Consider the following 17,646-nt stretch of genomic DNA (forward strand, 5'->3'; position numbering starts at 1 on the left):
AGACACATGCTGCTGATCATTGGTAAAGCAGTTTGGGCGATGTGAAGCTGAGGTGCCCAGTGCTCCTTCTTCTTAATAGGAAGCATTTGGCTTGCTTCTTATGAATCTTATTAAAGGTAAATGGCAAAGGGTATGCCCACATTCACATCACATCAGAGCACAGATAACACACCCTTACTGCACACAGTATTAATGAAACATCATAACTGCACAGGAACAAAAGATTTCCAGTTTTTTCAGCCCTCTTGGACACATGGAAATAAACTCCTGCCTTCTATTTTCTCATTAAAAGTATAGAATAGAAATATTTATAATACAAACTATATACTGTGTAGGATGTAATACAGGAATGCAAATTTTCCTCAGTTATTGCTGAGGAATTCAGAATTTTTTCACATTCATGTTTTATTAACACATTTTATGAACTTTAACAGAAGTACTTCCATAAAGCTATATATATCCACTAGAAGAAAATTAAAGAATAAAAGAACAATTCCTACAACATTTATATTAAACAGTATTGAATTATGGAACTACTTCATGAAAACTTGAGAGGAACCAGCTAAATGTATCTGTAATCCAGTTTACAGAAAAAAGAGGCAGGTCTTATATAATTTTAAAAACATTACTGATCAATGAAAGGGCTTTTTAAAAGTTGCTTCCAACTTAATTGCTCTTACATAGCTCCAATATTGCAGAATGCAGGAAAGATTAATGATGTTACATAATGGTTAAGCAATCATTTATCCAATCCACCCCAAAATTCAAACTCTCCCACTATTTGGGACCATTATGCTATTTCAGTCAGGTGCCTGTGAGCAGCCTGAGTTGCTGTATACTTGACAATAGCAGACCAAGAACAGAAATTGCTGCCTCTACCATGCTGAGCAGAAAGAGCCATACCAAAATGCATCAGTGATAGCCCTGAATTTCTTCAGTTTGATAAAAATGTTACCAGGCACTTCAAAGTATCCTGATACATGACTTCCATAACAGGAATTTCAACACTACAGCTTTTGATTTCATGTTTGGTGGCTCCACATATCATGTAAGTTCTGTGCCAGTGCTCCAATATCAAAACAAAGCCTTATCTCATGTCCAAAAGAGCCCAACACAACAGTAATCTCTAGAGCCTGAGGACAGGCAGATGCTGAAGAAGAGAACAAAGCACAACCCAGAATCTTTGCAGCTTTCTATCGCTCCTCTTCACTTGGCATTTGGTATTCAGTATAGGATTGTCTGTCTTTGTAACTACCTTAGCATACCCTTCCTCTCTACACTGCTGCTCAGAAGGACAGGACTTCTCTCCAGATAATGGTTTTAACACAAGATGTTATATTTCATACGTTCAATGTGAATTGCACCTATCATTTGTGCAGATCCTTTGGAAATTATCCCCTGCCTGAGACACAATGGAGTAACTGAAACAAACTTCTCCAAATGTATCAATAAAAGCACTGTCAGAGAGTTCAATGCAACCTTCAATACATGATTATATGAAAAAATAATTAGCAGGTAAAACTACCACATGCCATTATCACTGGGTCTAACAAGCACATTTAAACCAGTTAAGAACACAATTGTTCCATGAAGGAGAGAGCATCTCCTTTGGAATCCAGTCACATTAATTATTGTTTCAGAAAGATTATTTGCATTTAATGTGAAACCCCAAATTAGCTGCCTGTACGGGATTATTGTCTTCAATTCAACTACCTGAACAGTGTCATCAACTTTGGAAAAGACAAGTTGGATGATTATTAGTGCATGGTGAAAAATAAGTCTTCCCCACACAAACTAAGTGTGAGGATGGAAATATTTTCAGTTAGAGGGGGTTTTTGGATTTAAGTTTTTTATATTTATGTAATTATAACATGCAGAAGCAGCTACTGACCTATGTTCCTTTACACCCTATAGAAACCTTCTTTGCATATTTACTGATGTGCTTTGTGCTTCCTCTCCTGTCAAGTGGGTATGATGCCCTTCCTGCCTTACAGGGAACTTCTGAAGCTGAATTCATTAATATCTGGCATCTCTTGAGACAAGGCAGTACATCAAGGCCAAAGTTTTAAAGGGGAAATTTGAGGAACTAATGATAACTTTTTGCTACCAATGGAAGCTATAGCTTCTGTTTCAAGCATCTTTGCAAGGTGAAAAGCGCAAGTGTTCTCTGTGTTTCCACGTGTGACCCAGACCTGAGCACGGCTGTGACTGCCAAGCTGTACTCACCACAGCGACACGATCCCAGCTCCTGCTGTACTAGCTCCAGTTTTGTTTGGCACTGGAAGCATCGACGTCTACTCTTCTGTTTGGATCGACTGGTTTCTTCAGGCCTGTCATTACTGTCATCCAGTAGCCGTGGCCGTTTCACAGGAGAAGCCTCACTCTCCGACTGTGAATCTGTTGTATTCACAACAAATATTTTAGGAAAAATATTAGAATTTCCTTGCTGAGGCATCCCTTTAGACAGACTGAAGGTATATTGCTTTCAGCTGATATACTGCTTTCAGAGGTATCCCACCAAGCAGTGTGATACCTCCCCATTCTATTGCATATGCATGTTTTCCTAACAACCAAAATGAGCATCAAGTAAAGGACAAATTATCTTTGTTCCCTATAAGAACCCCTCCTGCTATCAATACTGAGCATAAAGTGAACTGATTAGCTTCCTTCCAGCCTTGGCTGGGTCATATGGAGATACATGTAGAGCATACACCATCCTAAACAATTGCAGGCTTCAGCTGTCATCTCATTTATTTTCTCCTGCGCCGCCTTCGGTGTCCCCACACAAACTGACTGAAGTGATTGAAAACAACTGAGCACAGGTTTGACCTATTTCCTCCCTGGACAGGAGGGGGATTTTGCAAGCACAGCATGTAAATTGTATATCTTATGACTGAAGGCAGTACATGAAAGCACCATATCGTGCTTTCCTCTCTTTCCACATGGATAACAATTTAAATGTAAATTAGTATACACCAACAATACAAGCCCAAACAAAATAAGCATGATCTGTACATACATCCTATAAATTTCAAATGCCCAGCCATTTCTAAAGTATTAGTCAGAACACTATTTGCATTAATAACTTCATAAATTTCAGCTTGTAAGAAAATGGTGTGTGGAAAGCCTTTAAAAGTTAAAGTTTATAACAGTCTTACTTCAGGTAGCTTAGTGCTTTTTTTTTTTCAGCCTTTCTTATTTTTTACAATGGAGAGTGTACTGACAAGGATTCTAGAGTAACACATGGAATGCACATTATTGACTGAACAGTGAGATGCCCAAGCCTTGTTTTTGTGATATGTCAGAGACATGACATTTCAGTGGATCTGCTGCTCTGCAAACCAAGTCAGGCCAGAAAAGATATTTTCCCTTCCCAGATCTGTGCACAGTAGAATCAGTGCTGTATTTCTTTGTAATACAAACTGCAAATAAATCTAATCCCAACTGTACTAAAAATTAAATTGTTGGTTGCAGTGCTGCAAGGAGCTGCTGAAAGACATTACTGCAATCAGTCAGTATTCTACTGCATGATGGTGAGCAAGGAAAAAAAAGCCCATTAGCTGAGTTAAATCCCTTTACAACCAACATTAATCCAACAAATAACAGGCTAAATCTATCTTTTTGCCAGGATGGTAACCCATTGAATATGTCTGTACCATTATTCTAAGATTCCATTGCTTATGTCTGCTTTGTGCTGTCCTGGATTAGGCAGGAAAAAGTAACTGCAATGGATACAATACTGTCCATAACCTTGTACTGTCAGCTATCTTACCTGAGCCACTGCTGATCAACATCATGACTTTGAGTAAACACCTAAAGGAATACATGGTAGCTTCTCCCTTTGGGAGGCTCTGTTAACTTCTGGCTCCTCACATGCAATACAGACTAATTTACATTTCTTACCTGTGTTTCAGCCCTTGTGGCACACTTTTTTTCCTGTTGTACCCCACTGTTCACAGCCATTACTAATAAACACCTTGCCTCACTGGGGCCTACTTTGTCACACTGCTCTTAAGATATGCTGAAAATGTGCCTGGCTTTCCAACAAGTATAAAGCTTCTGTATCTCACATTTCATAGAAGAGTGATCTCCTTTCTGCACTGCATATAGGTGATAAGTTTTTATTAAGCTGCAATGATTTTATCTGATGTGTGCCTCAAGACAGCCACCTTTTTGATCAGTGTCACAGATTACAATTTACACCTTACAAAATACATATATTAGGCCTAAACTAACATTCAGTACATAATGTACTCCACCTCTGCATGCCTGGCTGTGCAGGAGCCTTGGCAAGAAAAAGAAAGTAGTGCATAATGCATTAATACAGCTATGGAACAACTAGTCCTGTCTTAAATCTCTGGAGATAACAGTTCAAGGGAAAGATCCTCTGAACAGACTGCCTGACTCCCTGAACAGAGATCCCAACTCATACTCCAAGGCCAACAGTCCTGTCCCATGGACACTTGTTTTCAGAGTGCCTAGAACACCAGGCTAGCCTGGGGTGTATAAGGACACCCCCTCCAACAGGCAGATTCTGTCCTGTGAGCTGGCTGACTCAGCGTGCAGTAAAACCTGCCTCAGCCCACCCTGCTGCCCCTAATGGAGGGTGTACATCATTTGCAGGTTATTCACTACTCAGATACACTGCCAGTATGGAATAGCTCCCCCCACACATCTTTGCTTCTGGAAATACAAACCATTCTGGTAGTTCTCAGAAGCAAATTTGGTATTCTGAATTATGCTGATGGAAACCATAGTGGTCTGCTGATCCTGAAGTCCAATTCATGGCGTGAGTCAAGCAGTGTCTAATAAGTTAATGAAACCATATGCCTTAATGAGAAAAACAGCTACCTCAAGTCAGGCTAGCAGTCCTACAAATGAAAATACTTAATCATACACTTTCAGTTAATTGGTAATGACTAACTGAATATTAACATGAGTTGTTCATTATCATAGAAATTATAGATATCTCATTTTTTACAATGTGTATCTCTCTGCCATAAGCTAAACCACTTAGCACTGAGGCAAACTCAATCAGGCTCTCAGGGACAGCACCACCTCTCTGATCACTGATTGCCCAGGACCTTGAACACAGGAGTCCAAGCTAACACTCATCACAAACCAGACCCACAGCTCACACACTTCCATCTTCCCATGGGCAAGTACAGTAAGCAAGGAGAAAGCACAGAGCAGAAGTTAGACCTCTTAGAGTCAGTCCTGTGTGCATTTCTTCCAGATTGCTTTTCATGATACTGACACATGCAGTACAGGACACGAGATACATCTTCCAGCACCTGGAATCTTGCAGCCTTAAAGTTCAAAGATCTGATAGCAAAATGAAATTGTCATACATAGCTTCACTACCTGGAGTGCAACTGAAAAAAAACCCCTAGGAATACAGGCTGAAGTGCTGCAACCAGAATCAAGAGTAAATGCCCAGCATGAACCTTTAAACAACCAACAAAGCCTACAGAGAAGAGGATTCTCTCAGCCAGTGACTGACAGTGGCTTTTCTCAGAAAGTTGGTTAATTCAACAACAGTTACTTCTTTCTTTGCTTGTAAGAAACATTTTCCATGCTCAACTTGCATTTTATTATTGCACCTAAACCAACAAATACCCAGTCCGAGAGAAAAACAAAAATGCTCTTCTTCTACCCACAGATGTAAAAATCATAAAACTTCTCCGTAAAAATGAACAATAAGGATTAGAAATCCCCAAAATTTCAGGAAGAAACTACTCAGCAGAGTAACTGCCATTGACCCTTCTCCACTGCAAATTTAATTCTGAGTTAAGAAGCAAGGATTCTTCTGATATCTGATGGTGGAGATCCTTCTAATTGTGTATCAAACTCCCATTTGAAATGAGAGAACAAAGAAGTTCAGTTAGGCAAGGCTGAAACTGGAGGCTTATCTGGAATCAATAAGCAGAGCAGTGTTCTTAAAACTCTAATGTCATGAACAGAGACTCACATTTGTTCCTCACTGTCCCTGTTCTCATCTCCATTACTCATGTTCTCCCCTCAAAATTCTTCTAAAGAAATGGTGCCTGAGCTGATTTTCACTCCCTTACTCTCCAGCCTTGGAGGAGTTTGCAGGCTGCATGCAGATGGCTTCAGTTCCAATCATGATGGCTCCTGCATGGCATCTGGGGGGAGAGTGGGATGCTCTAGGCCCAACAGAGACATGGGCTAACACAACAGGGAAGGAGGAGGAATGGAAGAGATGGGAAAAGCATAAGAAAAAGAGGATCTCTCCTCTGCTGCTGCTTTCTTCAAGATGAATCTGTTTAATCTCTGGTTTCATGACAGCTTTTGAGGCACTCAATCAGGTTTTTTTCTTATCATAAAGAACCCATCACACAGACTGGCATTTATGATCTCAGCTGTCTGTGCAAACACCAGAACAAGCAGTCTTTAATGAAACCTCAAACATTACTGCCATCTCCCCTGAAACTATTTTAGAAGCAGCTTAAGCTGTTAAAATCTCTGCCCATGAAGAAACTTGCATAGTCAACGATAACAACAATGTAACATGGATTAACTAAAATTTGAGCAATAGCTTGTTGCCAATTTCTAGGGTTTTTTTTCTTTATTTTTTAGAATTCATTATTCTGTTCTTAGATGAGGGATTACTTAACAGGCTGGCATGTTGATTATGCATTAAAAATTTCATCTAGAAAAACTGCCTCCATACAAATCTTCCCTATCACATTTACCAGAATCATAATTTAAAATAATCTCTCTAGTTCAAATGAATCTAAAATTAACACAGTGGTTCCAAAACCCTTTTGTTTGTTGACTATTAATAAAGAAACAGAAAATCAAGATTAACACCTCATAAGCCAAGTCTGACAACTGTGACCGCCTCAGTCCCTCCCTGTTGCTGCACAGTGCTGTGGAAAATGTTATTCTGAAATTCTGATATTTCATTGAAATGAACATCTTATCTTTTCTTCTCACACAATTGTGACTGCATCTCAAGGCTGTGCACCTCTTTGGAAGCACTACCAATCATAAGAAATGTATTTCTTTTGTGAATTCACCTCAGTTTTTTTTAAAAAACACTACAGACAGATGTCTCAAAAGTATCTTACATAAGCCCTTTGGTAATATTTAACCACACAATCTCTTTTCTAGTATCATTGCAGGGCCCTTAGCACCATTATTTCACCGATTTTTTTTCCCCTCCATAGAGTTTAAAAGCAACAGCACTAAAACTCAATGTCCCTAAACAATGTGGAACAGAGAGACCACATGGGAACAGTCTCTATAGAACTCACATCCCATCAGCTGCTTCTTTGCCTCAGGAGGCTCTCCATGAAATCACACTGGAGACTATAAATAACCCCCATAAGTTGTATTACATAAGTTATTATTTCTCATCCATCATCAAAACCACGCAACAGTAGTTGTTTCCAGCTCTAATGAGTAAAAACAACCAATAAAACCCCCCACAACTTTCAGCCTAGCTGTTTGAGACACATAAGTGGGAGAATTGCTGCAAAATGTTCTAAATCTGAAACATTACTGATGCGCTTCAAACTCTCAACAGAAAAATTCTCCTTCCCCCTTTGCAATAGAGCTAAGAAAAAGGATTCCATAACAGACTTGAAGCATTGGATTAATTTAAGAAAAACTCCAAAAACAAACAATCAAACAAACAAACCCTCAAAAAACAAAAAAGGAACTTAGCATGGATACTGCTTTGGGTGTAAGAGGTATTTTCATGTTCAACAACAGCATGGCTTCATTTTTCCAAAATGAGAGCTGGCATACGTGACATGTGTTGCTAGAAAAGAGGTTATACATATACATGTATCCATGTATGTGAGTGAATGAGTATTAATTATATGATTTCAGGACAACAGACAAGTGAGGGGGCATAACCATACATACAGTTTGGGTAATGTTCCACTTGCACATAAGAAAAGGCTTTCCTCCTGTAGGGGAGAGCTGGCACTGGCACAAGTTGCCCAAGTGGGTTTGTAGAAGCTCCATCCATGAAGATACTCAAAACCTGACTGGACACAGGCCCCAGCCTGCTCTAGGTGACTCTGCTCTAAGCAGAGCAGAGTCTCCTTAGCTCTCTCCCACCTTCAGCCTTTCTTACTTCTAAGATTCATGAACAGGAAAATAAAATTAAAAATTTTATATTAATTCCTTCCCACCATTCAGTTTGTGTTCTCCTTTAAACCCATACTGCCAGTATTGTCACCTGGAAAGAGGAAGTGTAACTTAATGAGGGTTCTAACTACCATCTCTAATGAAACAGAAGAGACTAATCTAATGAATGTTGAAAATGTATGAGAAATAGTGAACTACATTAGTTCTGCATGCATTTAACTAAGCTATAATTAGAAAAAGTGTGAAAATGGCTATTATCCTTTCCTGTAAATAAAATTCATAATTGTTAAATTTTGTGAAAAGCTAATTAGTTTTCATCTTGTATTTAGGCTCCCATAATACATCTATTTTACATTTAAGTTTTTGCATTACTTCCCCCATACTCTCTGATGTCAGCATGTCTTTAGTTAAATGAAATGTTAATTTATTTCTCAAACATTTTTACTTATATTCCAGATTGATTCAAACAAGCACATATCTAAATGTATTCAGGCACCTGTACCATACAGTTCCTTTGATGGACTAACTCCAGGCATTTCAATTAGTTAGAACATTTCCTGAGGCAATGGCCACCTCTACTGCTGCTGGCTGACAGAAGGATTTTGTTTGTTTAGAAAACTACATGAGTGGGGTTCCTTTCCTGAATTACACCCATGGGAGAAGCCTGCAAACCTCCAGAGCCACTACAGATGAGCTTGTGAAGAGAGAACAGGTTGGGCATTCCAGGCCTGCTGTTCATCTCATGCTCCAAGGGTAAACACCTGAAGAACGTGTTTAAGAACAGCTGCTGACAGCAACATCATATACACTCAGTGACTGCTGGTGTGCACAGGCATGAGGCTGAATTCTCATTGCCCTGATTACTGGGGGCAATTGACTCAGGGTAGAAACTTGATATACTATTCTAAGGATGCTAAGAGAAGCTGGCTTAGGTTGTTGGTGGGGGTTTTTTTAATGGCTCACAAGCACCATGTCATCTTCATATATTCAGACTATTATAAATAATGAACCTTGAAAAGGCCAGAAGAAAAAAAAGGCCATGACACTAAACTCAAAAAAATTACAAAAAAGTGTTTTATGGTGTTAATTTGAACTTCTTTTCTCATTATTAAATAATGTACTTTAATAGTACAGGGTTAGGGCTGGGAGAGGGACAAAGGCTGTTTCTGGTGACACTTGAAGTTAGATAACAAATGACATCCTGAGTGGCCTGAATAATCAGAACAGGATTACTAAGTGAAAGGATAATGCACACTACAAATAGCTAAATGGAAGAACAAGACACAAGTAGAAAGAAAAAAGGCATAACACTAATACACATTATGAAGAACCTATGAAGACAAATCATGAATACCCTGGCCATTCCTCAGCACCTGAAGACTACTTAGTAGTATTCAAATATGCATATTTACATATCTGAATATGTATGTAGAAATACACACAAATAAGCTCACACTGGTTCTGATAAAATAGGAAACTTGAAAGCATTCAGCAATATCATAGTTTTGGTTTTGCTGACTTTAATGAGAACCTTCTTTTGCTTTGCGAAATTCTCTAAAATATGATTAGCAAGAATAGATAATGTTATAAATATTTCATATTTGCTACTCAGCTCCAGTGTGCATAAATAAGCAGTGCTGCTCTGCTTCCAAATCCTAGTGGTATACTCCAGCTATGTCCTCATCAGTCAGATGGTATACAGTATTCAGGAAGGTAATTCTTCAAACTAATAGCCTAAAACAAGTTCTATATAGAAAATATTTGCTCTGTTATTTTTCATTCATACACAGAGTTTTCCTTAGCAGACCCTTTCCCCATTGGTATAATGAGGGTTTTCCAAGGCTAAGAGAGATATTCAGAAGAGGAATTGTAAAGAACTCTTGCCTGCTAGCAGTGAAAAAAATACTTACCAATATTTATCTTTCAAAAAACTAATTTTTCTTTTAAGTGTAGAATTTCACTGATGTCATTAGTAACAGAAATCTTGCAATGAGAGACTACAGCTCCAAGGATTGTACCTGATTAATGTCAAGGAAAAAACCCTGAAAGTTCTTATATTTTGATAAAAATTTTCCTGAATGCATTTGAGAGAAAGTAGATTCTGAAATGTACAGCTAATCCATCTTCAAACTTGGTTTTAATTCCATTACTTTAAATAAAGCCTAACGATTTATATTATATAGTTTATATTTTGACTGCGTTACTCTTTCTAGCAAGTTTTTGGGGGGGGGGGGGGGGGGGGGGGGAGGGAGGGGGATCAACCAACCCTGGCAGAGGACACAATTCCTGTACACCTGGTTGGTGTCTACAGTACACCAGAAGTCAGGCTGGTTTACCAGGTAGTTCTTACTGTTTGGAAAGAAGATGTTTGGGAAGCTTCTACACAAACCTGAACCAAAGACCAGGGAGAGGAAGAAGAGATCAGTGAAACTTGGAGGATGCAACAGTACATGCACTGTCTTGTATCTTATATCCAGCTCCTTTTCAATTCTCTTTTGCTCCAAAATTTGCTCTCATTAGTTATTAGTTATTCCTCAAAGTTCATGTTACGGAAATAATTTGGAACAGAAACAGAAAAAAGACATAATTTGTATGTTCATGGAACTCTCACACAAACAACTTCCTCTCTTTCTAGGAAGTTACACTTTCCCCATGTATGTCCAACAGACTAAAGGATACTTCCAAAAGGCTTTTAAATTACCTTCATTTATTTTTGAAGTCCTTATGAAAACTGTGATCTAAATGAAAACATTGAAAACTTGTTCTTAGAAATTGTCTGATGCTCACTGAAATAATTAGTCAGAATAGAGAACTTCATGAAGAGTCAGATGAAACCTTTGGGGCACTCACATCAAAAAGTACAGCAGGAATCTGATAATGGATTTGTTCCCTGCGAGTTACATGTCTTTTAAAGTAGTAAAAAATAAAAAAAAAAAACTGAATGAAAAAGTAAATGTTAAGTGGCTATTTGTTTCAAATCTATTTCAGACCAGTTATTTAATGCTTAACTTAATTTTAAAAATCCCCAGTGCAGTAAAGTAACAGTTTTAAAATTATAAATTATAAGTTTATAATTATAAATTTAAAATTATATGTATCATTTGCTAAAGCATACCTGTAAGGAAGCTGTCTGATCTGAACAGATCAGATCAAGATGCTGACTGCTGAGGTAAAATCAATTCAATTCTTCAACCTGACAGGAGCCAGGCCTTTAAAGTTAATGATCTCAACTATTCTTTGTGACATTCTCCATACTGTCAAAATTAAAGCAAACCCTAGGCTCCCCATATCCTCTTCCAGTAGAGTGTAGGTGAGAAATGCAAGACATACAACCCTGATTTCTTTACCCTTGAAATTAAAGGGGATGTGCTTTGTTTAAAGTGATGAGATGCAATTTTTCCAGCAGTCTCTGGTTATAAAACAAGGAGTTCAGAGCTGTAGGGAGAGCAATGTTAAGTAAGGGCAATAGATGTATATTCTTTCATAGTATATACCTGTCAGAGATCACTCAATTGACTGGACAGGTCTTCAGAGTTCTGAAAACTAAACACGGCATGAAACCACTAAAAAATAATCAAGGTAAAGCTGTTTCATTTTAACCAAAATATACATAAAGGACATAATATTTGCTGTTCAGTTTCAACAAACTGAAGACAAATTCTTTGTCATAATTCCCTACGACTTTGGTAAGAAGAGGTGGCAATATCTGAATTTTAAGACAATGACCTTTTAATTGCATAGTTTTATATTTGGCAACAATTTCACCAACCAGACTGAAAAACATCAGCCGATAGAGAAAATGTAGTGAGAAAATGTTGAGGGCAGCAGCACATGTTTTTTCAGGACAAGAGAGTCTCATTTACAAAAGCACAGGTCATTTATCAGCTCATGGCCCAAGAGAACACTGCTGCCTGGACTGCTCTCCCAGATCTCTGCCTTGCATTGACCATCCCAACCCTCCCACCTTTCCAGGAGTCTCTCTCCTGGCTCTTCTCCACAGAGCTTGAAGTGCTTGAGGCACTAAATGCTTGCCTGTACTTCCAGACCTCAGTTCTCATTAAGTGCTACAAATGCTGTTGAAGTTAGACTAAGTATCTATAAAGACTCACATCGTATTTGTTTTCCATTAGTGTCACTGAAAAAATTAGGTTGGAGGGGATTTCTGGAGGTCATGTGGTCCAGCCTCCTGTGCAGTGCAGAGTAAAACATCAAAGAAATTGGATCAGGTTGCTCAGGGCCTGGTACATTTTCAAAAATTTTCAAAGACTAAGACTTCACAGCCTCTGTAGGTACCTGTTCCAGTGCCAACCAGAGGGGAAAAATCTCTTCCCTTAATCAGTCAGCTATACAGTTCCTAACACAGTTAATCCAGACAGTGTTTATTCCTATCATCTGCTACCTTTAGTTTGACATTCAAAATAATTTTCTTATTGGCTGGCAATTCAATGTGAACTCCTCTCAAGAGATCATCCTGTCCTACTGACCCCAACCTTCCTCCAAGTTGCTCTTTTTTATGGGATTCAGAACTTGGAAATGGAAATGAAAACAGACGAAAAATTTGAAACAAAAGCAGCAAAAAGAGATAAAGACATGTGAAAGCTGAGAAATGGACTTACACAAACCCAGAAAGTCTTATAAGGGTTATTTAGTGAAGAATAAAAAAGTTTCAAGGGCTTATCTGAACTGCACAAAGGATAAAAGAAGACGAATTTGGGTGATTTGAGAGGATAAATAAAGATAGTGGGAATAACAGTTTAAGCACTTGGAGGACATTTTTTGTTAGGATGCTGAACTTGAAATGACCTCAGAGAGTTGGGAGTACTATGAGGTACACAGAGGTGTGTGTGTGTCAGCACCTGCTGGGAGGTCACACAGGCCAGGAGGCCCTTCTTGCCCAGCCACAGAGAGATTCTGATTATTGTGTTTTACTTCTGTTTTACTGGGTTGGGTATTTTTCCTCTCCACAAGGGAAAAAATGATTGATTCTGACAACCTATGAACCTCTGAATAACCAAAATCTACCTGAATTATTGCACATTTCTGCCACTCACACCAGCATATACCAAATCCTACTTTCTGCATGATGTAGTGTCCTGGTTTCCACTGGAATTTTCTTCCTAGTAGCTGGTACAGTGCTGTGCTTTGGATTTGGGATGAGAATAATGTTGATAACACACTGATGTTTTAGGTGTTGCTAAGCAGTGTTTACACAGAGTAAAGGGCTTTTCAGCCTCTCACCTCACCCCACCAGTGAGAAGGGCTGGTGAGCAAAATAAGCTGGAAGGGGACACAGCCAGGACATACCATACCTTATGGTGCCATGATCAGCATATAAACCAGGGGGAAACCTGGCCAGGGGCTGCTGCTCAGGAACTGGATGGCAAAAGTTGGTTATTTCTCTCTCCTTTTTGCTATTTTCCTTTTTTTATGTTTTTTTTGGTTTTTTTAATTATTGAACTGTTCTTAAACCTAGGAGTTTTCTTTCTTGGAGATCATGTTCAACTGCAATTGATCTCAGTTAGTGTGGTTTTTGGGACCATAATGTTATAAAATAGGAAACATTAATAAGCATATGTTATCATATGTTATCATGCTCATCTATTTATCTTATTCCACAACATTAATTTTATTTCTTAAGGCCAACATTAATTTTATTTTTTAAGGCCAACAGTTCTTTCAAGAATGACTACAACAGACTGGTAAGAAAAAGGGGTTAATCCTAAATAAAAATTACTGGCATGTCTGTTAAGTATCTGTAATTTATCTATACAGCATATGAAAGAGGGCTTTCACAGCCATGATACATTTTTAATCCCTTTGGCCACCTAAGCTATCTAGCTTCCTCACTTGATGATCAATGCAAAGAAAAGGTACACCTAGGAGCCACTAAATGTGAAAGTTCATTTCAAAGTAATACTGTGAAAAGTTTCCATTCATCTTAGTTTAGTGTACTTTAACACAGCAGCAAAAGTGTTCCTCTCCTAATACCATAAGATGACAGAAAAATAATCTATTTATTTTATCCTGCCTGTGCTGAAAATACAGGGACAGGAGTCATTGTTTTCACATGCTGTCATGCTGCTGCATGCCTTTTCATTTCTGAATGCTGTGTTTTTTCCACGACTTGGAAGAAAATTCTCTTCAAAAGTAAACAGCATGAGTGATTAATGTATGAACTATGAAGATGCTTGCAAAACTTCTGTTTAGTTCAAAGCAAATACAGACTAAAATTCAAGGCATTTTTTTCACTGCAGTTTAGTAAAGCGATGATTTAGATGTCTAGCACAGAAATGTGCTAGACTGTGATAGATAAAAATCAAGAAAGACTTTTTTACAAAAAAAAAAACCAAAACCAATTATTGTGTGCTAACAAGCCCTTATAAACCTTCCCAGGAACAGCTGAAGTTTTTAAACTCAGAGGCAAGGATCATCACAGCTATAGCTGACTTTTAACAAACTTTTTGATGTACTGACCCCAAACCCATCTCTTTAGATTCTCCAACTAACTCAATTAGTCTAAAATCATGGGATGCCTTCAGTGTAAAAGAAAGTTCAGGTGAACCATATCCACTATTTTTAATGAACAAGGAGGGCTTTGTAAAGCTGAGAAAGGCAAGAGTGGAAATAAATCATAAAATTAAAGCAAGTCCTTAATTTTGTTTACTGCTATGACTATTACGATCCTTACCACTAGGAGGATTTTAATCTACAATAATCATAACACTTTGAGAAGGCTCTTAGTTAACCAGGAGGAGAGGAAACCAATCTGTCCATCCAGATAGACACAGGAGCATGGAACAGACAATCCAGCATGTCACAGAAGCAGGCAATAAGATGAGGCAGTAAAAAGCCATCACCATCCATCATCTGATCACAGTTTGGTGTCATCCCCCAGCCTCCATCAGCTCCTGCCACATCAGTGCCAGTCCCAGGCACTTCATCCTGTTTGTAATTGCTGATGAGCAGCAATAAGGCCTCCATGCCTCAGCTCCCGTCCGTTCCACTTCAGCACCCACCTATTAGGTTGTAACTTTTATTTACAGCCTTGCTTGATGTGCTGCTCTATTAGTGCAGCTGGAAACTGAGCAGAGGGAGGGGGAAGAGCGTCCCTAATGGGCATTATTATTGCTAGGGTTGGGTGATTTACTATGCTGCTCAAAGGCTGTTCTAGCATCACTTTCCTGTTGGTGAGAGAGCTCCAAGAAGGCTGGATTTCAGCACAATGCCCTCCAGAAGTCAAACACTAAAGAACACCTTAACAGCCCCTTGAAACACCAATGAAAACCAGACCTCAAAGTTGGTTTGGTGCTATAATCTTTTGTGTATTTTTTGCTCGGGAGCTTAACACTTTGGAGCAATTAAAAAAGAAAATCTAATTAGTGGTGTATGAGGTCCTTTTGTCCTTGCTCAACACATAAAGATTGATTAAAAAATTATCATATCAATGTAATGGTTTCATTTCATGGTTTTAGCTCAGGCTCAAAATCTCTGTACTTCTATTTTCATAACCCGACCTTCCTACATCTCCTCAAAGGCTGTCCTGTCAATTGTAGAGGTTCAAACTCAATGTATTTGGATTCCTGGCAATGTTACAAGTAAGCACATATCTTAGTACAAGAACATCAATAAATTCAAAACTTCAAAAAGAACCACAGCCCTATTTAACCACTTTACTCAAGCAGTGAAATAATTATTTCCATCTTCTAGACTCAAATTTTAAACTAGAAAACACTATCTACACATATAACTATACAAAATATTACAGATGAACATCTCTGATGAACTGCTACTGAGAAATGAAGTACTTAAAACCTCACCAACTTTATGAATATAATGTATGAATTGATTGTATCATTACCACATTTTATCTGCCTGTTTCTACCACCTTCTCTACTGCACAATTAAAAATTAAGTGAGCATACTTACACAGTTCCATCAATTTTTTTTCCAGGTTTCTTTAAGCTGCATAAAAATGTTATAAAATCTGCCTGTTTAGAGGTGTGTAGTAAATCATCATTAAAGTTGTACAGCAGAAAAACAAGAGTAATATGCTACTTGCTACTGCACTTTCCCAACAAGAGCACCTGATACAAATGGGATGTGGATGCCCTGCACTAGAGGAAGCCTCCCAGTACCTGCCATCAATCATCACATTACCCAACCATTAGGAAACAAATCAAAATGCATAAGAAGCTATACACTGAACCACACAGCCCCATCTTTCTTCCTACAAAATCTTCAGACTGCCAGCACTCAGAAGCCTTTGAGGCATCATCCAAACTAATGATTGCAAGGCTTTATTCATTTTTTTCATTATAATCCCTGTCCTGTGGGTACACTGGAATAGAAATACTTTTACCACAGTGATGATTCTGGTGAACAGGAGGAAAAACCGCACTGTTTGGTGTCATAATACTATTTTTTATCAGAACAGCTCTTACAGCATGCAGGTTGGCAAGTATATAGGTAAAATCTCTTTTTTCTCTATGAGAACTTTTCCTTTACCTTGGCAGATTTATTGTTTTGATCTTTCTTTGATTGTTACACTCATGCTGATAAAATACGAAAGGTTTGTCTCCTTCCTTAATATTCTGAGGGAAACTTACATATAAAATAAGTAGGTCAAATTTCTAATTTTCTGTCTCAAACACTGATCTAGGGAACTTCGGGGAATAAACTATGCTGAAGGGTGAACAGAACTACACAGATAAAATCCAATGCAACATTTTTTCCTCAAAGCTCTTCCAAGCATAAGAAACATAGGATACTTACAGAAAATAGGTTTATGAACAATGTGTAGTGTTGACAAATACTACTTGCATCATTTAAGTAGCTTCCTGGGAAGCTGAAGTGATTCTAGTGTGAAAGAATGTGCTGGTTTTGACTGGGATAGAGTTAATTTTCTTCACAGTAGATAATGGGGCTGTGTTTTGGCCTTGTGGTTAAACCCTGACAAATGTTCACCCACACAGTATGCTGCTCATGGCTGAAGATGTCACAGCACTTCTGGGTAATATTTTGTAGCCAATGTTTTTTAGTCAATTTCCATGACAAGATGGTAATTTATTTCAAAGATGAGAGTTAGCTGAAAATTCAAGATCTGGAGAAGATACCTAACTCCTGGTACCAGGTTTATTCATGTAAGGGACTATAAAGATAATATGTAGATTATTGAGCAAATAATTTAAGAACCTCAAGGGAAATTGAGGTAATTCAAAATCAGTAGATTTAGCTGACTGAAGATTAAAGTTGTGGTATCAAATTAAGGTCATCTCCTCCTTTTCTTGCAAAACACACTAAATGAAAAACATAAAAGCATGTACAGACCAAACAAGAGCACAAACTGAAAATAAAAGAACTACTGAACAAAGTTAGCCAGGACATTTTTCAATATGTCTTGTGGTTTCATCTGCTTCACTCCAAGGAGCTTTTACTGGTACCATTTCACACTCCAAATAATGAACTTACATGTCTATTTGCTAAGCACACACACACAAAAATTTCCAACAGTACTCTCAGTTT

General features: G+C 38.2%; 1 protein-coding gene across 2 annotated transcripts in view; it reads right to left on the bottom strand.

Moving 5' to 3' along the window:
* ZFAND3 (zinc finger AN1-type containing 3) overlaps positions 1-17,646 on the bottom strand; it is a 134,889-nt gene that overhangs the window by 17,330 nt on the left and 99,913 nt on the right. For both annotated transcript variants that reach the window (XM_059467670.1, XM_059467671.1), the window contains exon 6: positions 2,227-2,397. In XM_059467670.1, the coding sequence (XP_059323653.1) occupies positions 2,227-2,397 (171 nt within the window). The remainder of the gene's footprint in view (positions 1-2,226; positions 2,398-17,646) is intronic.

Source organism: Ammospiza nelsoni, chromosome 3 (assembly GCF_027579445.1).
Source record: "Ammospiza nelsoni isolate bAmmNel1 chromosome 3, bAmmNel1.pri, whole genome shotgun sequence".
Classification (NCBI taxonomy): domain Eukaryota; kingdom Metazoa; phylum Chordata; class Aves; order Passeriformes; family Passerellidae; genus Ammospiza; species Ammospiza nelsoni.